General features: G+C 35.5%; 2 protein-coding genes across 2 annotated transcripts in view; one reads left to right on the top strand and one right to left on the bottom strand.

The window, feature by feature from the left end:
- CCDC39 (coiled-coil domain 39 molecular ruler complex subunit) overlaps positions 1 to 7,105 on the top strand; it is a 46,634-nt gene extending 39,529 nt beyond the window's left edge. The window contains exons 15-20 of the mRNA XM_065876218.1: positions 3,789 to 3,948; positions 4,370 to 4,476; positions 5,159 to 5,299; positions 5,446 to 5,625; positions 5,764 to 5,849; positions 6,952 to 7,105. Coding sequence (XP_065732290.1) covers positions 3,789 to 3,948; positions 4,370 to 4,476; positions 5,159 to 5,299; positions 5,446 to 5,625; positions 5,764 to 5,849; positions 6,952 to 7,105 — 828 coding nt within the window. The remainder of the gene's footprint in view (positions 1 to 3,788; positions 3,949 to 4,369; positions 4,477 to 5,158; positions 5,300 to 5,445; positions 5,626 to 5,763; positions 5,850 to 6,951) is intronic.
- A 2,946-nt stretch (positions 7,106 to 10,051) lies between these two features.
- Positions 10,052 to 20,393, bottom strand: TTC14 (tetratricopeptide repeat domain 14). The gene is made up of 12 exons (XM_065876220.1): positions 19,989 to 20,393; positions 19,387 to 19,511; positions 19,088 to 19,287; positions 17,852 to 17,936; positions 17,624 to 17,753; positions 17,144 to 17,299; positions 16,703 to 16,774; positions 16,178 to 16,297; positions 15,951 to 16,073; positions 13,464 to 13,581; positions 12,427 to 12,536; positions 10,052 to 11,609 (listed from the first exon to the last, which is right to left on the bottom strand). The coding sequence occupies exons 1-12, from the start codon at positions 20,147 to 20,149 to the stop codon at positions 10,694 to 10,696; spliced, it is 2,316 nt and encodes a 771-aa protein (XP_065732292.1). The 5' UTR covers positions 20,150 to 20,393; the 3' UTR covers positions 10,052 to 10,693.
- Between the last annotated feature and the right edge of the window lie 3,144 nt (positions 20,394 to 23,537).

Genomic DNA, 23,537 nt, shown 5'->3' with positions numbered 1-23,537 from the left:
CTGTACACGCAGGCTCAGCGGCCATGGCTCACGGGCCCAGCCGCTCCGTGGCATGTGGGATCCTCCCAGACCGGGGCACGAACCCATGTCCCCTGCATCGGCAGGCGGACTCTCAACCACTGTGCCACCAGGGAAGCCCGAATCTACTGTTTTTTTCTGATGTTTTGAGAGTTGTCTGCCATCTCGTGATTATCTGTACCTTGTAACCCTAAAGGGAAATTTAGAAGTGATCAGGACTTGGATGCAATTTCCTTCCTGACTACTGCTATATTCATCTTTCCCTTGTAGAAAATACCCTGAACAGGTGTGATTTCCTTTGCAGAGAGGTCTGGGAAGTTACTCTAAACAGTTCAAAGAAGTAATGGAGATTGTAACTTTAGGTCATTTTTCCTGTATCATACATGGATAGGAGTGAGAAAGAGATCTCCAATTCACATCTTTAGAGGATGGCCCTTGTGGATGCACCCTCCATTTGGACTTCTACTTAATCTTCTAAGTTTCCTTCTGTAGCCCTTAAGGCTGCCCCTAACCTACTACACTGTGTGATATGTCTGCCACTTTGCCTCAGGAAATTCCACCCAACCTATATGAGAAATGAGTCCCAGCTCTCAAACCCTTCTTATAACTCATCAGTCTTTAGTATGTGAGGCTTCTGCCCACTATTAACAGGACTTTCCTCCTCTCAGGTTTTGAAGGTTCCCAAGGGGTGAATTGTAGGCTCTAGTCTGTTAAATGATGGGAAGTAGATAGATGTTGCAATTCCAGCTAAGTTTCTCTACCAACAAGGGCTTTGATGAGTTACATAAAAGCACTGGTGTTAGAGTGCTTTTGTCCATGCCTTGGTTCTATCACTGATTAGGTAGGTGACCTTGAATAAGTTATTTAACCATTTGGGGTCTTAGTTTACTCACTTAAAATATTAGGGTAATATTGTTACTTTTGTTTTAAGAAGTAAATGAGAAAATATATGTAAAGCCCTTAAACAGTGTCTGGAACAAAATGAGCTCTCAGTGAATATTAGCTATCATTACCGTTATTGCTGTTATGATGATGATGATGAAGTATCCACTTCTCAGGAAAACAGGCAAATTTTATGAGGAAGAGTATTCCTTCTGTGCCACTATAGTGAATATGTGAAATTAATCAAGGCTATCAGTTGCCCTTCTTAATTTCCTGATGTCATACTTCACTTTCCTCCAGGGTCCATAGCTTGCCACACAGTTATTCACATTTTTTGTTGTCAGCATATTTAAATGTTTTACTCATAACACTTCACATGTGCCAGATGTGTAAAATGGAAACTTTTCTTTATAACTGAAGTCAATCTGGCTTATGTTGAGAAAAATTATCCATGGTCTGAAAATGGACAAAAGCAATCAATGGGTGTACAATGATGCCACTGCATGGTGACACCAAAGACCTGGCATTTTCTAGTGGGCCCTACAGGGATTATCTGATTCTACAGGAGTGCACACCTCTGACTGATTTTCTATTTACCACTGTTTAGAAGTCTAAGGTATTTATGGAATTAGATCAGGATTTTGTATAAATGAACAAATTCAACTCATTCATTTGACAAACAAACTGACCTTGGAGTAGGGAAGTAAATGACTTAATGTTACTCAGCTTACTAGTAGGAAATCCACAACTAAAATCTAGCTGTTTTGATTCATTCTAGCTCTTTCTCCCTACACTATATTTTGAATGAAATGTTTGCTAATTCTAGACTCAACTTGAAAGAATTAGATGTAATTTACCTAAGAACGTTATTTTCTTTGCTAAGCTTAATTTTTTATTATGTACTATTTGCTATAAAAATGTGTAACGTATCTTGAAGCATAATAAAACAAACAACTGAAAATGTTAAGAATTAAAACATTACCAAAAAAAATTCCAGTGACCACATTCTGGTTTAAATATAGATACTTGGGATTGAATAAATTTACCAATGAAATTATTAGTTGATTTTGACTAAAAATGGGTTTTGACACTTTTTAAAAATTTTACTGAAGTATAGTTGATTTACAATGTTGTGTTAATTTCTTCTGTATAGCAAAGTGATTCAGCTATATATATATATTCTTTTTCAAATATTCTTTACCATTATGGTTTATCACAGGATATTGAATATAGTTCCCTGTGTTATACAGTAGGACTTTGTTTATCCATCCTATATGTAATAGTTTGCATCTGCTAATCCCAAACTCCCACTCCTTCCGTCCCCCACTCCCCTCCCCCTTGGCAACCACAAGTCTGTTCTCTATATCTGTGGGTCTGTTTCTGTTTCATAGATATGCTCATCTGTGTCATATTTTAGATTCCACATATATGTGATATGATATTTAGCTTTCTCTTTCTGACTTACTTCACTTAGTATGATAATCTCTAGGTCCATCCATGTTGTTGCAAATTGCTTTATTCTCTTTTATGGCTGAGTAATATTCCATTGTATACATGTACCACATCTTTATCCTTTCATCTGTTGATGGACACTTAGGTTGTTTCCATGTCTTGGCTATTGTGAATACTGCTGCTATGAACATAGGGGTGCATGTATCTTTTTGAATTATAGTTTTGTCTGGGTATATGCCCAGGAGTGGGATTGCTGGATCATATGGTAGCTCTATTTTTAGTTTTTTAAGGAACCTCCATACTGGTCTCCATAGTGGCTGTACCAATTTACATTACCAGCAACAGTGTAGGAGAGTTCCCTTTTCTTCAAACCCCCTCCAGCATTTGTTATTTTTAGACTTTTTGATGATGGCCATTCTGACTGGTGTGAGGTGGTACCTCACTGTAGTTCTGATTTACATTTCTCTAATGATTAGTGATGCTGAGCATCTTTTCACGGGGGCACTTTTAAATATATATGCATGCTATCCCTCTCAACCCTTAATTGCAGTTCCTTGGAACTGTTTGGGTACAACTCTAGAAGGCTTAGCTCAGTGACAGTTAAGCTGGAAAAAGTCACTGGGTATGTTCACTCACTGAGGAATTTTTGGTTTTCAGCAATTTACAGACTTCATTTTTTCTAGCCATATTTATCACAATCATCTAATTAAAACTTTTAAAAATGTGATTATACATAAAATTTGCTGTTTTAATAATTTTTAAGTGTACAGTTCAGTGGTACTAAGTATATTCATATTGCTGTGCAGTCAACACAAGAGCCATCCCCAGAACTTTTTTTATCTTTCAAAACTGAAACTGTACCCATTAAACAATAACTCCCCATTTCTCCCTCTCCAAAACTCCTGGCAACCACCAATCTACTTTGTTTTTGTGAATCTGACTACTCTAGGTACCTCATATAAGTAGGATCATGCAGTATTTTTCCTTTAAAAAATATGTGACACTTTATGGGTATACTTTGTTCACCTCTTTTACCACTAAGACTTAAAATGAGAAAGTGTGCCAAGCCGCTTTCAGGTGAGAAACATACATTCTTTTTATTTAATATCTAGTTTGAAACCGCTTCTAGCTAACCTTATTTCTCTTCTCAGTAAAGTTTATACCGGCTTAACTTTTCGTTCATTTTTGTTGGAGAGTTTTCATGTAAGCTTTGGTTGGTTACTACACTGCCATCATGCTTTTGTAGCCTATGTGCTATATTTGGCAGGCCTTGAGGATTTGGTCTTTTACTTTAAATCAGGTGCAAGAAATAAATGCTTGGTGCTGCATGTAGGCCCCACGGCAAACTGGTATTGTTGTGAGTTAACTATTTCCTGCCCTGAAAACAGACATTCTCCCCCATGATACTTTTAACCAATCTATTCCATTTTTCATAGGCTGCTCAAGAAAAAGAAGAACTTCAAAGGGAAGGTGACAGTTTGGATGCTAAGATCAACAAAGCTGAAAAAGAAATCTATGCTCTAGGAAACACCTTGCAAGTGCTGAACAGCTGCAACAACAATTACAAACAATCTTTTAAGAAAGTGACTCCATCTAGTATGTAGGAATTATTAAAACTTTAAAAATATACATGCAATGAAAACTGTAGAATTATTTACCTTCAAAAGAGGAACACTATGAGACAAGGAAAACAAAAGTGTATCATGTTTGATTCAGTTGGAAAAACTAATCCCCCTCCTTTAAAATAAGTGCTAAGGTGTTATTTCCATTATTACTTCTAGTGATATGGCATATCACTTCTCTAGGGAATTAATTTCAAATCTGAAGAGAACAGCATATTGGCTGCTCTATGCTGACAAAATAAAAATAGTTATTTCATGTCCTGTTTTTCAACAACTAGACATAAGGAATTTAACCTTTCATAAAAAAAAGTTAAAAGTTTAACTTATGTAAGACTTTAAGCTTGCTTTCTACACAGCATGTTAAAAATTTAGAGCAAAAATTCTTTAAATTCTAGGTGCTGAGTATGAGGTAAAAATTCAACTAGAAGAACAAAAGAGAGCTGTTGATGAAAAACACAGATACAAACAAAGACAAATCAGAGAACTACAGGAAGATATCCAGGTAAATTCTACAGGCTTTAGTAATAAGACCTTAGTAAAAGTTAACCATCATTATTCTTTCTTGTTATCTTGTACAAAGACAATTTTTTAGAGAATTAGATAGTGAGAGATGTCTCATTTAAATGAGAAAAAAAATAAGTGATCGAAGTATTAACTAAATTAGTTAAAATCCCAGGGCTAAAGTGTAGGTTAGACTCCTGACAATTACTTGTTGATTAGCTGATGAATCAGAGCTAGCTAATTATGATCTATCCACTAACCTTTTATTTAATGAACTTTATTTCACTTAAATCCTTTAATATCACCTTAAAGATTGTTCCTTAAAAGTCTGAAAGATAAGGAAACAACGTGCTTGGTAATAAGCAGGCTCTATAAACATTTAGATTTTTTTTGACTAATAAAGTTGAAGGAACAGGTGATATGAATTAGGAATCTTTGAAAATTGTATGCTTTCAACAATCATTGTTTGAATTGTTTATTTTTCTCCCAAATACCATAAAAATACTTTCCAGTGGAATTATATATAAAACTTAATCCATAGAGCCATTATACTTATTATCTACCAACAGAATGTACATTGTATACAAAAATAAATGAATCGAAATTAAATGAATACTTGGCAAGTTATAAAAGTTATTTCTGATCCTAACCAATAAGTATGTTAATACCTTTATTTTCTGCAGAGCATGGAAAATACTTTAGCAGTTATAGAACATTTAACAAATAATGTCAAAGAAAAAATATCAGAGAAGCAAGCTTACACACTTCAACTAAGGAGAGAAACTGAGGAGCAGAAGCCAAAATTAGAGAGAGTAACTAAACAGGTATTGATAACTTTTAAAAACTGACCTGTCATATTTATATTTTTTTGGAGTTCCAAATGGTAACCCCAAATCCTCCTTCACCCATTAAAAAATATTAAGTTCTAGAAAACAGGTTTAAATAGTAACTGACTACTGTTGACCAACAGTGTGCAAAACTCATCAAGGAAATCCGTCTTTTGAAAGACACGAAAGATGAAACACTAGAAGAACAAGATATCAAACTTCGTGAAGTGAAACAGCTTCACAAGATCATTGATGAAATGTTAGTTGATATCACAGAAGAAAATGCTGAGATTGGTATTATCCTTCAAACATACTTTCAACAGGTAATAAGAGTATCTTCTAGTTAAATATATTTCTTAAACATTTCACAAAAAAAATTTATGGTATTCATCATAAAGTGAAGTCTAATGAAAAATATTATAAAATGCAGTGGTACTGACTGCTATTGACTATCCTTCCAGAGTGGTTTAGCACTACCTACAGCTAGTACTAAAGGGAGTCGTCACAGTTCTAGATCTTCTTCCCAGACTTCACTGGTATCAGCAAGGTAAGTGGAAGGAGAAAACACCGTCTCCTTACTTATTTACCTACAACTCTTACAGCTTCCATCCTAAGTGAACTCAGCTACTTCCACATGCCACAGCTATGGCATGTGTCAGTGTCACATATACAGAAAACAGCCAGCAGGGCAGGACTCTTTCCTTCTGACTTCTGTCTGGTGTTATTTTCATTTTGGCATAAGTGCTTTGTGACTAGCAGCTATCTCAGTAGGATAAAGCAGGGTGAGATTTTGGAGGGTACATTTAGCATGGTCATCCCTGAGTATGGGGAGAATTTATTAAACCATAAAAGGGCAACTTGGTTGTACAGACTTATTATTAAAATCCATTGTAAAATCTTCAGGAGTCAGAATTTTATTTATGCTGCTTAATTTTGCTAAAAAGGAAATTATTCTTTACTTCTGCAGTTTAGTTTTATACAGAATTCTATCATCAAGTAGACATTTTGTCAACACAGCAGCCATATTACTTTTCATACTCTGTGAAGAGATGTCATGAAAGGATTTCCTAAGACAGTGTTTAAGTAAAACAAAACAAAAACACTTTCTATGTAAACACGGTGAGCAGCCACTTGAACATCCCAGTACTTTCATAAAAATATATATTTAAAAATCTTAGTATTTACAGTTGTATGGATAGTTACCACCACTTTATCCTGTCAATAGGCCCTTCACTTTCTTCTTTTTGGTTTAAATTATATAACCTATCATTTTAATCACTCTTGCCAGCACCCAACTTCCCATGCCTGTTTTTGTTACCTTTTGTTTAATGATTTTTGCAAACTTTTAATACCTAATGATTTTATCTCTAAATTGGTTATAGTTGAAAACATTTTTCATGTATCAATAGAAATATATTTGTCAAACTATTTTTCTACTGGTTTGAAACTTTATCAGCTTTTCCTTTTTAAACTAATTTCTTGATATTACTAATGGTGATGCTTTTAAAATTATTAGCACTATTAATAGTATATCTTTTTTGATCTCTTTAATTACTTGTGGGATTATGGCATCGTTTGCCATTAATGAGGGGGTCTCTACTAAAATAAAAATTTTGAATTAAGTTACAGTAATTCTGGTTTTATTCTAGGTCATCTAAGAGTACAAGTACTTCTGCTTCTCAGGCTTCAGTTAAAGTATTAGAGCTGAACTTCCCAGCCTCTTCACTAACTGGCAGCACTTCTACACCAACTAGTGCTAGCAGTGGCTCCAGTAATGGTAAAAACAAAAAGAGCAGCAAATAAACATTTTAATCTCTCTTTTGAACAAGTTGTAAACACAAAACCAAAAATCTCATAATTTAAAAATAGTATATCCCACTCTATGCTTTTGGGTGCCTTATACTGATATACAGCCCTACTGAAATAGTGTTAGAAATACAATATGACCAGACAAAAGTTTTATCCAGTGGAAAATATAAAAACTGTTAAAGAAAAAATTCAAGCTATTTGGGTCCAAATAAGCCAAAGAAATGTTTAATTTTCTTAACTTTTTGCCTACTATTTTTTTTCACATAGAGGGAAAGCAGTAAGAACAGATTCTTAACAAGGATACGTGTTATACAAGCATAGGGTTATATTTTCCACTGTTATTTTGTTTGTTATATCTCTTTTACCCTGGAAGATCCTGAAATTAGGTTTTATTAAAAGAAACATACTTCCCAGACTTTGGGGGAAGAAAACTGCAGTTTCTTCCTTTAGTATAATTAAAAAATTTTTAGTCAAAAAATGGCATTATCTCTCCCCCTCCCACCAAGAAAACAATTGATAGGAAAGAGAACCACTGTATCAATAAAAGTGCAGCTTTAATTTCTAGGAAGTAGTCCATTCTGATCTTGAAAGAAGTCAAACACATTAAAGATTTTGCTCTCAAGATACAACCAAGAATGTGTTTTCAAGATTTCCTTGATTTAATAAACAATTTAAAGAAAGCTATGCGTAATTAGATTTGTAATAGGAATTCCATAAATTTGCAGTGAAGGTAGACTACCAGATTAAGAATGTTATTTCAGTCAATACTTTATCATAACATGTGCCCAACAGTTTGAACTCCTGAAGTATTACTATGATATAAAACTGGTTTTCAAATAAATATCAGGATCTATGTACCTAAATGAGTATTGTCTCCTTCAAACCTTGGAAAAAAATATTTGTTATACAGACAATTGTCATTGTTTAGAACTGTCACTTGCAATTCCTTCTGAAAGGCAGTAGTGGTTTCTCCTGATCACTAGAATATTTTATCATTTTTAGTAATAGCCAGCAAAAGGCATAGCCAAGTCCAATGAATAAGATGGGTAAAAAGCTGAATATTGTTTCATAAAACACTGTTCTGCTAAGTGAGATTTATAAGATCTAAAAACTGATTGACCTTATGGTCACTTCAAATGTTCAGAGTTCTCATTCTCTGCCCTTTTTTACTTTGTAAATTACTTGGAAGTTGAAATATTAAACACTGTATTCTATGAAGGCAGGAATTGTATCTTAATAGTTCTCTGACCTTGGGAAAGTTACTTTATGCTTTTTTCCTCATTTGTAATATAAAGACAGTAAGAGTTATCTACATCAAAAGTTTATTGAAATAATCAGATAATATATACAAAGTGCACAGGGCCTGATACATCGGAATTGCACAGTAACTTCTACCTATTATTGAGTCACCAACCAAAGCCTAGCACAGTATTTGTGGAATGGTTAGGTTCTCAAGCCAGCATGCAAGTCTACATTTAACTCTTAAAGTAATAGTTCCAAGTTCAGTGTAATAATGTTAAATGGTGAAACAAGGGATCAACCCTATTATCTCCAAATCTAGAGTTATCCTAACATTCACCTGCTGTGTTAGAAAGTCATCTACTTATGCAAACCAAGATACTGCCTGGGTACGTACAAACTATAGACATAATGTTCAGGGAAAAAAAGTGCTGAAGATACCACTAGGGATTCTTCACAAGTAAATCTCCAATAATATATTTTTTTTCTGTGATGGGTTTCCTCAATATATCCTTATAAATTGTCTTATATAATCTGCTTAATATATCCCAGGAAAGAAGCTTTGGGGAAGATGGAATTTCTAAATTCAGGCAGGCTGTTGTATAAGATACTAACCTAATTTTTTGTAACTGAATGTAACATTAAGCCATAAAAACGCTTTGGAAAATGACAATGCTGGTTGATAGTGATGCTCAAAGAGATTTTATTAAATAAAGTGTGTGTAAAATCCTGAAGCTGTGCTAGCAATTCCTAAAGGTCAAGGCATAGTATGTCACAAGAGTTTCCACTCTAAAAACACCACTGTGTAGGATTACATAGGGATGATACCAGAACTATTAATACACAGAAAGAACTAGGGACTCTTTTCAGATAAATTTCTTGGTGCAAAGACTAATGCCCAAGTGACTGACTGATTTCTACTGCCATTACCTATTGTTTTTGACCAGAGTTTCTTTTTCTGTTCCACTGCAAAACAAATTTTAGCTTTTTCATTAGGCTCCCATCACTGAAGTCTGAAGGTCACAAATAGTACACATCCAGTTATACTAACTTTTGGTATTTTACTGTTGGCAGAAACTCCAAGACAGAACAAAGACTGTCTTCTTCCTCTATCATTCTCTGTCACTTAGACCTTTGTAGATGGATACTCACTACCCTCCAATCCACCCATCCAGTGTCATCATGAGTTGGAAAGATTCTAAAGCCCATTATAAACACCTATGACTTCTATTTATATCTATCTCTATCCCTATTTATACTGTTTTCAATAATTCGGGGAGGATCCTTACGATCCAAGTCCATTCCTTCTTCAGCTCTAGTTGCTGAAATTTATTCTAAGCCCAGGCTCTGTCAGCCTAGTCATTTATTCAGACTCTAAGAAAGGAGGTATCAGAGGAGAGGTGTTAAGGAAGAAAAGCAGAAATGCAGGCCAGCTCTAGGCTATTCAGAAACAGGCCCAGTGCCTTCCCAACTGGACATCTGCAATACTAGGACAGTTTCCTAACTTCCTTTCCCGTAGTGGAAGACCAGATTTATAGTGTGTTTCACTTGCCACTGCTGTTTTTGCTAAAAGAACTCTTTCCTACTCTGATCTATTTTTGCCTGGAATGTAGTCTCTTAGGGTCTTGCCAATATTTAAAGAAATTTCTTAGTGCTATATTGCTAGCAAGAAGGGGGGAGAAAAAGAGAAGTAAAATGGGCCCCTAGTCAACTTTCATGGCTTTATTCCTAAGGTACCTGTTAAACAGCTGATACATAAACCATTTTAATTAAATCAGGGTTTAGAGGTCAATTAGACAAGACAGATAATCTACCATTTTAAGATAAAAGTTATGCAAAAAACTTAATATTTAAAAATGAAAATGGTACTTATGAAACATTCAAATATATTTGTTTCAAAAGTCAAGAGCTTTTAATTTAACAGAGGAGAGAATGAAATAAGTTTTGATAAAAACGATCCAAGTGTTCACTGCACAAATTTAATATTCTCTCAAACAGCAGGATAAGGTGGACCCAAGAAATTCTCACACACCATAATACAATGAAGAAACAATACTTTGAGAGTGTTATCTTCAGGTGAAGAAGTTTAAATCATCAGAGTAAGAAATAACTATACATAAACAAACACAAGAAAAACCTGAAAAAAATCAAGCTATGAAAAGGGGACCTACAACTGAAACAAATATACTTTGAGGATCGCTATAAAAAGCACTTGATTTCTGTAGTCTCTACAAATAAAATAACCGCAGGAGCAGATATTTCTGCACTGGACTGTTATTACTAAAAGACCAAAACCTTTTATTAAAAGCCTTTAGTGTTAATGGTGCTGATCCCCTTGGCATATTAATTTTTTGGCTTATTTCCTTTTTCTTTCTCAAATGCAGCTATCTGATTAAATATATTGAGTAAATTTTGAGGTAAATTTTTTTTAACTCCACTTTCTGAATGCTCTTTGCTACTTAGTCCCTCTTCTGGAACCTCTGTTTTAATATCCTCCTCATAATTACCCTCTCTTTCATATTCTCCTTGATTTTTATTTAATTGATATCTTTGCTCATGTCTACTGAAATCACGTGATCCAGAATAAGTGTATTTTTTATACTTTTCAACTGACTTCCAAGAGTAGTCTGAGCTTGCTGGTGAAGTGGAATATCTCATGGAACCTGGCTCCCACCTTCTATAGTGTTCTTTTCTTCCTTCTGTATCTTTCTCAAATCTTCTATAACCATAAATTTTTATCTTGTCCTCTGAATTCCTATAGAAGGAATCTGAGGAATCTCTTCTACTGGAAAAATGTCTTTCTGATTTATGTGGCTTTTCTGTTTTGCTACTACCTGTCTGAGTTTTATAGCTATTATAAAAATCTCTTGGATCTTCAGACCTACCTCCAAAATCATCCGGAATTTCAACTGAAGATGAAGAAAGAGGGCATCTATCTTTTTCTTTTACCTGTTTCTTTTGATATGGTAACCTATCCTGCTTTTCCAGTAGTTTTTCCACTTCTTGTTTTTGGTTAAGAAAAGATGCTGAAGTATTGGCTGGAACTGGGAAGCACTCATCTTTCTTATTCTGATCTACCTGATTTGAGGATGCCTTAGCTGAATGCCTTTTGGAACTTCGAGAAGACTCTGAGCGATTCCTCTTATGTTTCTTATGCCTTTTGTGACCAGAAGAGGAAGAGGATGAAGAAGAAACTGATTCATCAGCAGAAGAAACACTCGAAGAGGAAGAAGTTGATTTTCTTCTTTTTTTCTTTAGCCTAAAAAAATGTAGTTAACTCATCAGATATGTTGAGTATAAAAGTGTTTAATTATCCATAAAGATTTTAGTTCTATTTTATTCTAAAGATTTTCATAAAAGTTGTGGCTTAGATAAGGAATTATAATAATAATCCTAGCTACTACAAGATCCAATTTTACCATGTCATGACTTTTGGAAAAAAATACGTGTGTAGACAGTTGTCACTGTAAGCAAATCCATCATTTCTGAAAGACACAGTGACATTTCCCATATTACCTTAAAAATTTAAGACCATATGAATACATAAAGGAGAGAATTGAGGTTTTATATTTGGCTACCTCTAGTTAATAGTTTTTCCACCTCAGTACTATTAACATTTTTGGCCAAATAATTCTTTGCTGGGAGGGTAGAGTGGTGGTGGGGGAATCCTACATCATTGTAGAAAGTTTAGCAGCATCCCTGACCTCTACCCTCTAGATGCCAACAGCACTCTACCAGTTATGACAACCAAAAATGTCCTCTGGGGGACAAAACCGCTCCCAGTTGAAAATTACTGCTCTAGTTCTAAAAAATTTCTCCCTAAAATACAGATAATTAAAATGACTTACATATTTTAATTCTAAGATTAAATTTTTCTTTTTTTTGCAGAATTCTAGCCTTCCATTCCACTTTGCTTTATCTCTTTTATAGAAAAATTTATGGTATACATACTTGCTAAGAATCATTGATTACAACTTGAAACACTTTTATGTTTTACTTACTTTACCTCCCACATGGCACTTTGGTTCAACTCAGTACTTGCTTTAAGTTTAAGAATACTGAATATCATAGTTTACCTTTTCTCCTCTTTTAAAAGCTTACGTAACTTTTCTGCACTTGTTTCTATTTTCCTTGTTTTCTGCTTTTCTTCCTTTTCAGCTTGTTTTTCTCTTAATTCCAAAGATTTCTTTTACAACCCAGATATCGGAAAAAACCACACGTTAAAAATAGCAGAACATATAAAACCCAGTTTTCAAAAGACCAACCCCCCAACCAGAAACCAAATGTGGTATACCCAAATCACCATATATCCAGCATTAAACAAATATTTTTTACATATAAAAATTAATCACACAGGTGTTTGGCATTAATCATTGGAACAGCCAGAACAGTATTGAGGACCAATTGCAGTTGGTATTCCATGAAAAAAGGGGAAGCCATTGCATCGAAACCCATGACCCAGAGTGCAAGAAAGGGAAAAAATAAAATACATGAAAAATTATTAAAAAACATTAAAAATTTAAACAGGACACAAATTTTATAAATAAAATTCAAATAAAGAAATTCCATTAAGATGAATTGAGGGGGAAATCACCATGTTCAAATACAAACCATTTAAAAAATAGCACAGCCCAGTTGGATGCATGATTATATAAGAAATCATTTTCCAGTTTGAGGATGGGGATGAGCAGCACCAGATGTCACAGACACAGCAGCAATGGTCCAATTCAGAAGAAAATGCATGAGAAAACATCATCATCAGTATTACAGGAAAAGACAGTTTAAAATATTTCTCAAAAAGGTTTTTAAAAATTGGCTCAATTACAGTAACAATACTGAATTCTGTAACCACCAGGAAAGCTCACTACAAGGACAGTTCTCAAATCCACATACCAAATTTAGGCAATGGGAATTTTCTCACAGGGCTATTTTTACTTTTGACTATTAACAAAACTATGAAGCAATGTCAAACCCAATTAAGAAAAGCTATTATCTAAAAAACTTTTCATAATGCCTTACTTAAATGATCTAGAATAGTTTTCCCCAGAAAAAAGTTAAGTTTTGGCATTAATTTCAAATCTCATTAAATTTCTAAGAGGAAATAAAGAATCACCTGCATATATTTATGAAGCTTCTGCAAAGCATCCTCTGCATCTTTAAAAGTTTCATCCAAAGCCAAAGCTTTCTTATAGTAACTTTCAGCATTTAAAAACTTTTCTTCTTCTTCTAACCTAAATCAGAAAGGAAAATTTAGCTTTTTTCGGGTAAAAATTAGAAGTCCTCAAATATGCATATAGGGCAGAGGCGTATATGAGAGAATTTATTAGGGGAAAAGCCACGTTCGGCAAATTATTTTCTTTTTTTAAATAAATTTATTTATTTATTTTACTTTTGACTGTGTTGGGTCTTCATTGCTGTGTCGGGCTTTCTCTAGTTGTGGTGAGCAGGGGCTACTCTTTGTTGCCGTGCACGGGCTTCTCATCGCGGTGGCTTCTGTTGTTGCAGAGCACGGGCTCTAGGCTCGCAGGCTCAGTAGTTGTGGCGCTTAGTTGCTCTGCGGCATGTGGGATCTTCCTGGACCAGGGCTTGAACCCATGTCCCCTGCATTGGCAGGTGGATTCTTAATCACCGAGCCACCAGGGAAGCCCAGCAAATTATTTTCAAATTGAACAATACTTAAATATTGTGCTTTTACAGCTATTTTTTTTTTTTTTGGTAAAAAGACAATATAAAACCACATAAAACAAATCAGAAAAACTGAACTCAAAGATACAGAGAACAGATTGGTGGTTGCCAGACGTGGGGGTGGGGGGGGGGTGGGGGCAAAGTAGGTGAAAGTGATTTATCTTATAAACTTCCAGTTATAAGATAAAAGTCCTGGGGATGTAATGTACATCATGGTGATTATAGTTAATACTATATTGTATATTTGAAAGTTGCAAAGAGTACATCTTAAAGTTCTCATCACAAGAAAAAAAAATTTAACTATGTACAATGATGGAAGTTAACCAGACTTACTGTGGTCAATACTTCATGATATTTACATATATCTAATCACATTAATGCACATAACCTGAAACTAATATAAAGTTATGTGTTAATTACATCTTAATTAAACAAACAAAAATACGAATAGGAATCTATTACTGATAACTAAAGCCATACTGTAGGTCAAGCATTGGCATTTTAGTATAATACGTGAAAACACATGATCAACTGATATCCTCTGTAAATTTACTATGATCTTGAGCTTTAGTACAGAATTATATAGGCTGGCTTTTCCTAGTAATTTATGAAGAACTTTCCTTTCTACAGAAAAATTTTCCCAGAAAATTCACTGCTAAAGTTGGAAATACCAAGGCATACGTGTATATCCCAACCAGCCTGTAGATAGGATAATTATTAGATGATGTTCACAAGTCTATGTTGTGAAAAATGAGAATTAGAAAGTTTAGATACACAGCAGTGAAAGGGTTTTGCAAAATATTTTCAGGTTTTGGAAAGTAGGAAAAAGTAACTACTATAAAACAAATTTAAAAACCAGTGGGTTCAATGGAATCACTTGTGTCAGACTGGATGAGGGGAGTAAGGGACCAAAGACGATCAACATTTTTGGCCTGGATGATGGAATAGATGGTGTTGTCATTCACTGAGCTAAAAGTCACCAATATGTGAAAAATGAGACAACCACATTTAAGTAGGTACTAGCTTATGTACCTAGTGAGAAAGTAAAAAGCTGCTCCAAACACTTGGGTCCAACTAGAAGTTCATTATCAGTTAAAAACAAATATTACAAAATTTCATTTATATGGAGTTCTGGAATGATCATACAAACTGGAACGATCAGGCAAATTCATGAATCAGAAAAGAGATGATTCTATTTAAAAAATTAACAGCAAAAAAAATGCTTTTAATCATAAACTGGTCTTTAATTATTAAAGCAGACTGTTAGCAAATTATTTATATTTAAAGTATTATGTTTCTTCAAAATATTTTATAAATTAGACTAGTCTATTAGTCACTAAATATTTATGATAAAACTACTATGCCAAGTATTATGCCAGTATCTCAGGACAGTAAGATAGGTTATAGGGTTTGTTCTTAATGTTTTGCTCTTCGTTTAATCTAAGTTTTGTGGATTTCACTGGACAAAGTAGAGCAATAAGCTGAATACGATAGTGAAATCTAATTCACAATTAACTATAGAGTTCTCAACTTATATTTCTGGCATTATAATTACTAAAATGATGAAATGAATTAGAAATTTCTGTCTATTAAACAAAAACTTCTAGTGTATGTCCAGGAAAAGAATATTTACCTAATTTCTTGTATCTACATTTATATTTCTGTGTAATGAAAATATTCAGAAAAGTGAAGTCAAGACACTAAAATATCTCCAATCTTAAAGAACCTAAGTAATAAGGAAAAAAAGAACTAGAAAATGTATAGAGGACTATATTTAAAAAACATTTTCAACCAAAATTGAAACTAAGAGTGTCTGAACTGAGTTAGAGATGCTATTTCCTTATGTTAAGTTCAAGATTTTATAGTAGCTGGTTGAATATTAGATCTCTGCTGTTTAACAAAATCTGACACTTACTGCCCTCCTCTTTCTACAAGGGTCTGGCAGAGGTATTTTCTTGCATTCCTGTGAGTTGGACAGTTTTCCAATGCAAGCTCAAAATCTTCTATTGCTTTGTTCAGACTTCCTTTTGTTGCATATCTATAGATATGAGACAAAATTAGAGGAATTTATTTTGTGAGCTATTCATAAATCTTATACACATTTACCTTGTAAATATTCCTTAAAACCTATTATCCACTTACAATGCTCCACGAGCTACCAAAGCTTCCACATTTTGTTTATCTATCTCCAGAGCCTTATTGTATTCATTCATAGCATCCACATGGCGTCCAACCTTAAAATAGTCAACTCCAATCTTCACACTAAAAAGGTGTTTGTAAAGCATACATAAAAATATTTCACAGAATATCCAAACAAAATGTCAGCACGAATAAAATTTTAAAGCAAATCAAATTTGGTTAATATTTAGTCTTTGATATTCTCAATATAACTAAGAAGTATTGCCTTTGGATAATTTCATAACAAATACTTATGAAATCCAGATATCGATATACGAATTCCTTTTTAAAAAAATTAAAAATATTGGCTAAAACTTAAATCTTTAAAGTTTACAACATAACACCATTTACACCTTTAAAAAAGCTAATGTCAAAAAGGTATCATTTAAATTCATTTATAAACAAATTTGGTCTTAAAGATGACATAAGCATGCTTGCCTTAACCTAACCTTTTAGACTAATGCAAGTGTTGAAAGACAGTCTTCATACCATTTTAAAGCCCAAGATGCAGACTGCTTCTTTCTTAATGCAGAAGCAAAATCGTCTTCAGAGAAATTTTTGCTATTAAAGAAAATAAAAGTCAAACTGTAAATACTTTTTAGGGTAACTATATCTCTCCACCTGACAGATAAAGACTGAATCCCAAGCAAGAAATTTGTATTTTATTTACAAAGCAAAATTCTTGAACTCTCAGGAATGACTATTATTGTTAAATATTATTTTTTTCTGCATCTTTTTCTGCATCTATCTGGTCACATGGCACACATCTATCACTGATAAAAGACTCCATTCCAAAAAGAGGGGATCACCTAGTTCATTCAAACATTGGCAGCAAGCTTAGGATAACTGAGTATTTTCTTCAGTTATGCAGCTTTTGACTTCAGCACCACTGACCTCACCACTTAATATAATAATACTGATTTACTATACCTTTGCAGGCCTCGCATTAAAGATGGTGGATTAGATTCATCTATTCCTAGTTTTCCTAAAAGGAATTCAACTACTCCTGGATTAACAAATCCCAAAGAACTCTGCATGATATTCTCATAGGATTCTGAAGAATTGCTATTTAGTTCAACGCTTCTCCTTAAAAAAAAAAAAAAAAAAAAAGTCACAACAAAAATATAAAAATGATTAACATGATTAGCATGTCCCATTTTAATTAAGGAAATAACATTATCACATGGGATTTAAATACTCAGACCATTTTTGTACATGAAGGTGTGGCAATAATGACTTGGTTCCTTTTGCCAAGTTTGAAGAAATTTAAGGGTTATAAAAATAAAATTAGCATATTTTGAAATAAGAGAAACTACAATTCTACTTTGTTAGAAGTTGGGCAAAATTTGTTATTTTTTAGCAAAGAAATTGTTTTCCAATTAACTTGTTGAGACAATGTGGATAAATTACCTGTAGTACAAAGGAAGTTCTTCGGAACTAATTACACCTAATTTAATACCAGATAGGTGTGGTGGAAGAGATGAGCTATATAGAGATACAGCAAGCTTTTCATGATATCTGTCAATATCCTTGATTCCAGCTTAAAAAATAAGAAAATTGAGTTGATTAACAAGGCAATGCAAACTAACATAAATATGACAACTGTTACTTTTTTATTAATATGATGAAACTGATTACCTCGAACGAGGTCACCAGTTTGGTAATATGATAAAGGATCCCCATGGTTACTGAGAGAAGGCACGTCTCTTAGTGGACATAGAGCCTGCAATGAGAAGTATTGTAAAACACCAGACATTCTATTCTTTGGTGAGAAGTGTCTTCTTTTATTCTAGCTGTTCAGTATAAACAGCTAATAGTTGACAGGAACATTAAGAAAACAACTAGCACCCTAGAGTCTAAATTTAAATAAGGACTTTAATAATTTCTGTGCCTAAACATAATAAAACAAGTTTTCTGGTTCAGGTCAAAAACTAAAATCTCATGAAATTTGCAATTAGTTTTAGAAACCACATATAAGTATGGATGATGAAACAAAAAATTATTTTGTGCTTGTTAAATATAAAACTAAAAGCTTGTCCAGAAAGTAGACCGGCTTCATTGCCCAATCGGGTCTGTCCTAAGCTCTTGGCCATACATCCTCCGAAAAAAAGTTTTAACCAAGGATTCCCTCATTCCCCTGTCTGTAGGTGGAGGGCGCAGAAACTTAAAAAGGGCCGCGGCAGATACACAAGTCCAAGGGATTTTAGCTAAAGAATCCGCGCCTCTGAGTTCCAAAGAAAATGAAATGTGAATTCTTCAAAGTTTAGGTCTGTTATCCAGTTTGTGATACCTTCTGCTTTTCTTCCCTTTCTTACCTGCCTTAACACACAGTAAATATCTAACTTTTTAAATTAAAGTGACATACTATTTCAAATTTAGGTCTATTCACCTTGGGCAAAGCATCTTATTATAATGTACAAACCACTTAATTTAATTATTGTAAATGCATATTGAATAAATAAGAATTTGTTTCTAAATTATCCACATACAAGTATCTAATACTAAATAATTAAAGACATGTTCAACTAGAAGAAATAACCCCAGTCTACTAAGCAATCTCACCATCTCCACTGATATCTCTTTGAGTGTTTAAAAAAGGACTCCACCCCTGCCACCCAAAGGGAGCAAAACCCCCCAAAACTAGAAATGGTGCCAGAAACTGTAAGTAACTCTATTACTGCTGATTATTTTTTTAAAAAAAAGGTGCTTTATATTTATACTTTTTACTTAATATTTATTTAATTAATTAATTCTCAAAACTATGTCTGTAGGGTACACTTAATTACAACTGGATGCAAAGACATAAGTTTTGCATTGAGATGACATTTTATCCAAAACAGAAACAATCAAATAACTGAAAAGTGAATAACTTACTGTGATTTCTAAGTGGGATATATCTCTCATAATGCCACTGCCTAAACAAATCAACACCATGAAAAACCCAAATTCCCGAATGGAACTAATTCTTCCAATCACTATATCACCACGCTCAATATCTCGAAAAAAGAGCTCTCTCCGGTCCATACTAGGTATCTCCATGAATTGCTCTAAAGGTGGCATGACTGCATAACGTTCTGAAAAAATAATTAACAAAATTACTAACAATAGTTTTGTGTTCATCTGAAGTGCTGTTAAACCAAACCGCAATCAAACGACTTTACGATTAAACTCACCTTCATCGTCTTCATTAACTTCAGAAGTTGTAGGTGCATCTGATTTCCAGGAAACTGCAAAAAGCAGATCCGCTTTTTTGGAAATGAATTTTTGTATTTCAATGTTTTCAACTTTCTTCTCTTTTCTTAAAAAGAAACAAAATTTATGAAAACTGGTTTACCTGCAAAACCTTTCAGTAAGTCCAAGCTTCTGCTCAGTGCTTTTTCATCGCCCAATCGGGTCCGTCCTAAGCTCTTGGCCGTACATCCTCCGAAAAAAAGTTTTAACCAAGGATTCCCTCATTCGCCGGTCTGTAGGTGGAGGGCGCGGAAACTTAAAAAGAGACAGCCGCGGCAGATACACAAGCCCAAGGGATTTTAGCTAAAGAATCCGCGCCTCTGGTAGTGCAGTACCAGATTTAAAAAGTTCAGCCCGCATCCTGCATTGCCCTCACACCAGGAGTGGGCACCCTCCTCCATCCTGCCCTCGGAACTAGCGCCGCAGTTCTCACGGGCTCACGGCCTCGGCTCTGCTTCTTCAGGACTCAGCCGCCCGACTGCGGTAGTGGAGCCCGCAGCTGCCTCCCCTCCCCCGTCTCGCAGCGGCGCCGCTGAACCATTACCTGCCCTGTAACTGCTGCTGGGGCGGCGGGCCCCGGGCAGGCTCGACCACCGACCCCAGTAGGCTCCGGAAGTGCGGATTGTCCTGCTGTTCGCTCCTGAGCAGGGAGAGCAATGACGGCCCGTGGAAATTCAGTGACTGCCGCATAAGGTCCCGGTCCATGGCTAGAGACTGACGGGCCCAACGACCGGGGGTTGCCAGCCCGCCGTCCCGTGCCCACTACTTCAGCCCGATGGTCCGGCAGGCTGAGGAAGCAGCCAGGAAGCCGCCGGAAGCAGACACCCAGACACTTCCCCACAGGAGCCTCCCGGAAGTGTTCTGGAGCCGCCCCCAGCGGCAGTGCCGGAGCTCAGCCTTAGTCTCGCGGAGCTCAGCCTTAGTCTCGCGAAATTGAGCGAGGTTACGGAAGCCGAAAGGATTGGGCCAAGCTTTTCTGGAGCTAAGGGAAGACTGCGGATTTGAGGTAGTGATGTGTGTAGCAAGTTTGCTTTGTAAAATTTCCGAGGTATTAGTACATTGAAATGGCCCGAGCTCTAATCTGTGGTAGATAATAATTCATCCTCTTATTTAGCGAGGCACTTCAAAGTGCGAGTGTTAGGAGGAGAACTCGAAACGGGTTACAAAGTTTTTTCCCTCGAAGTATTCGCTGCATAAGTCACTACCTGCGCCTCAGGCATAATCACGTTAAAACGACTGCTCTGGGAGATTTCCTGGTAGGCTAAAGGGCAGAAGAAAGGCAGGACACTAACATTTACTAAACTCTGGAGCTGTGTTCTCTAGCCATACCCTGTTCACTATTAGTGCTTTTAGAGTTAAAACCAGAATGGCCTTAATGCCTACATGTACGCATATATACATTCTTTTTTATTTCTTCAGTTTAAGTGGTTTCTCAAAATTTAGTGCCCATAAGGTTTACTGTATAGTGTGTACACTGAAGTCAATATGCTATACTTAGGGGTAATTAAAGTGATTTTTCAAAGGTAATTGTGACAGGCTCCCCTCCTCCCCCCCCACCTTACTTACTGACTTGGTAACCTAACCACTGTACCTCATCGTACTCTCATTTTGGAGATTGAGGAAACAGGCCCAGAGACTCTCAATATATTTGCTCAATATCACCAGCTGGCAAAAGGCTAGTTTGAATTTCAACCTACGACGGAATAGATCTTCACTGACAGAGTTGCTGAAGTATTTTTTATCATATAGAAGGTCTAACTTTAATATTGAAATAATGTGGCTTTGTTTTATTACAATATATTAAAGTCTGTATTACTTAAGTTGTGTAGTTTAGCCTACTCCTCCTGAACAAAAATAAATAGCAGTTATTCTGTCACCTTCTGCAGCTTTGCATATTTGGGGAGATTAGTTTGCCTTTCGTTGTCTCCCCACCCAGCCAGAGTATAGTGAATGCCTTCACACTATTTTGGTTTACAATTACAGGTGTATTTGAATTCATTTTCTGCTGGGATAGGTACCTTTGACTTTAAAGGGGACAGGGTATGTGATCTTTGAGGTAGGACTGGAGGGAGTGAGGAGAGAAAGTGAGGAACTAGTTTTGCTTCTTATCTTGGAGAAACCAGTCCCACAGATGGAACTTCTCAAGGTGGACATAGAAAGAAGACACTTTTATTTTCACTTCTTGATTTAAGTTTTTTGGTTACTGGTTTGACTGTTAAAAGTATTTAAAAAATATTTTCCAAGTAATTTTTCCACATTAAGCAGTACGAGTGATTAAGTGGGTATATGGGAGGTAAGAGAGGGCAGGGCATTCAAGACAATCATATCTTTGGTGTCTTCACCCTGGGCCTATTTTTACTGTGATGTCAAATTCCATTTCTAAATAAACATATATGTACATCTTTTAACAAATGCTCTCTAGGCCCTGGAGATATAAAGATAAACAGAACAAAACAAAACAAAAAAACCCTGGTTCTTGCCTGGCACACAGTTCAATGGAGGAGTAGACATAAGAAGAAACAAATATGGCACAGTGGTAAGTACTGTTTTTGTGGATACCTGCTATGTGTCTGCTTAGTTCCCCTTTTTTTTTCTGGGAGATGAGGTAGTGGGAACTGATGAAGGTAAGAGAGAAGAGGAGGAGGCAAGTATGTGCACTTCAGGATGAGGGAGCAATAGGATTAAAGGAGTAGAGATGTGAAAAAGCAAAATGCTTTCTGGAGACTGCAAGATTGAAATTGAGTTAGGGAGGGATATTTTAGTTATGGACATTTTGGTTGTTTAAGTGTGTCGTTTCAGGTATTTTTCCTATAACGAGGCCACTTGGTTTCATTCATAAGTACGAGGTGCAAGAGGTTTAGATTACAGCTTTGTTACCATATAAGGTAGCTTTGTTCTATTCAAAGTTCTATTCGAGGGACTTCCCTGGCAGTCCAGTGGTAAGACTCTGAGCTTCCACTGCAGAGGACACGGATTTGATCCCTGGTCAGGGAACTAAGATCCTACATGCCTTGCGGCACAGCCAAAAAAAAAAAAAAACTAAACACCCTCTCCCAAAAAAATCCCAAACTTCTATTCAAAGTCCCCCAAATTGACTCAAGAAAGAGTGAAGAAGACTAAATGGAAAGTATGGCTAGACCAGCCAAAAATCCATCCTCGTTATTAAAGAAATAATTTAAACTACAAGCCCTTGTGATGAGGGCTGGTACATCTTCATTCATTCAGTAATCTTTGTTTCCACCACCTTCTCTTTTCATTTTTTTCTATCACAGACCAAGACATCTCTAAGGAAAACATTGCTAGTCTAGTATTTATCCACTTGAGTGTGCTCTAAGATCATTATGTGTATCAGATTTTCTGCCCTTTACCAGAAAACCAACTGCCAATTAAACAAAGATTCAGGGATGGGAAACTGTGACCTATCATATAAAGTCATTTTAAGATAGCTGTGTCTCTAACACCTTCTCCATTTTTTAATTACTGGTAAATGTTTTGAGGATATTATTTTAACGTAAATCAGTTCATATATCAATGTCTAGGATTGATTAGCTCAGTCATTTTGAATTACTTTCTCCAAGAGGAAAGATCATTGGTTTTAGTTCCAGTCTGGGCTGGTTAGATTGAACAGACCCATGGGTGAATACTGCACAACTCCAGGGAAGGGTGGTGGTGGTGGTACTGGTGCATTTACATCATAATCCATGTACAATACACATGGCACTTGCAGAGATGTGCAGTGCTTGACCATACACAGTGGCCACCTGCATTGCTATTCTCAGCCAGCTATTTATCCATGTTTGTTTACAAAAAGGACTTGGAAATGAATGAGGATATTTAAGAAAAAATCCATCATGATTGTTGAAAAAACAAACCAGTTGAAAGATGTGTAGAATACTTGCATGGAATAGATAGGTCAGTATGCTTACTCTCAGGTACTTTGTCATGACTGCTTATAAAGATACGTGCACACACACACACACATACACACTTCTTAGATTCTCATTTTGTGGCAGTTGCTCAGAATACTGTGCAAGAGAACATGTCAAGGTTATCACCAAGAAAAATTGACAGCTTAATTGATGCTAAATAAATA

The sequence above is a fragment of the Phocoena phocoena genome, chromosome 4, assembly GCF_963924675.1.
Source record: "Phocoena phocoena chromosome 4, mPhoPho1.1, whole genome shotgun sequence".
Taxonomy (NCBI): Eukaryota; Metazoa; Chordata; class Mammalia; order Artiodactyla; family Phocoenidae; genus Phocoena; species Phocoena phocoena.
This window is presented reverse-complemented; position numbering and strand designations above follow the sequence as displayed.

Coding starts and splice junctions, on each gene's coding strand:
- TTC14 (XM_065876220.1), bottom strand. CDS start 20,149: ATGGACCGGGACCTTATGCGGCAGTCACTGAATTTCCACGGGCCGTCA. Junction 19,512..19,988: donor CAGCAGCAGTTACAGGGCAG/GTAATGGTTCAG, acceptor TTTCTTTTTAAG/AAAAGAGAAGAAAGTTGAAA. Junction 17,937..19,087: donor TATCCCACTTAGAAATCACA/GTAAGTTATTCA, acceptor TTCTCATTGCAG/GCTCTATGTCCACTAAGAGA.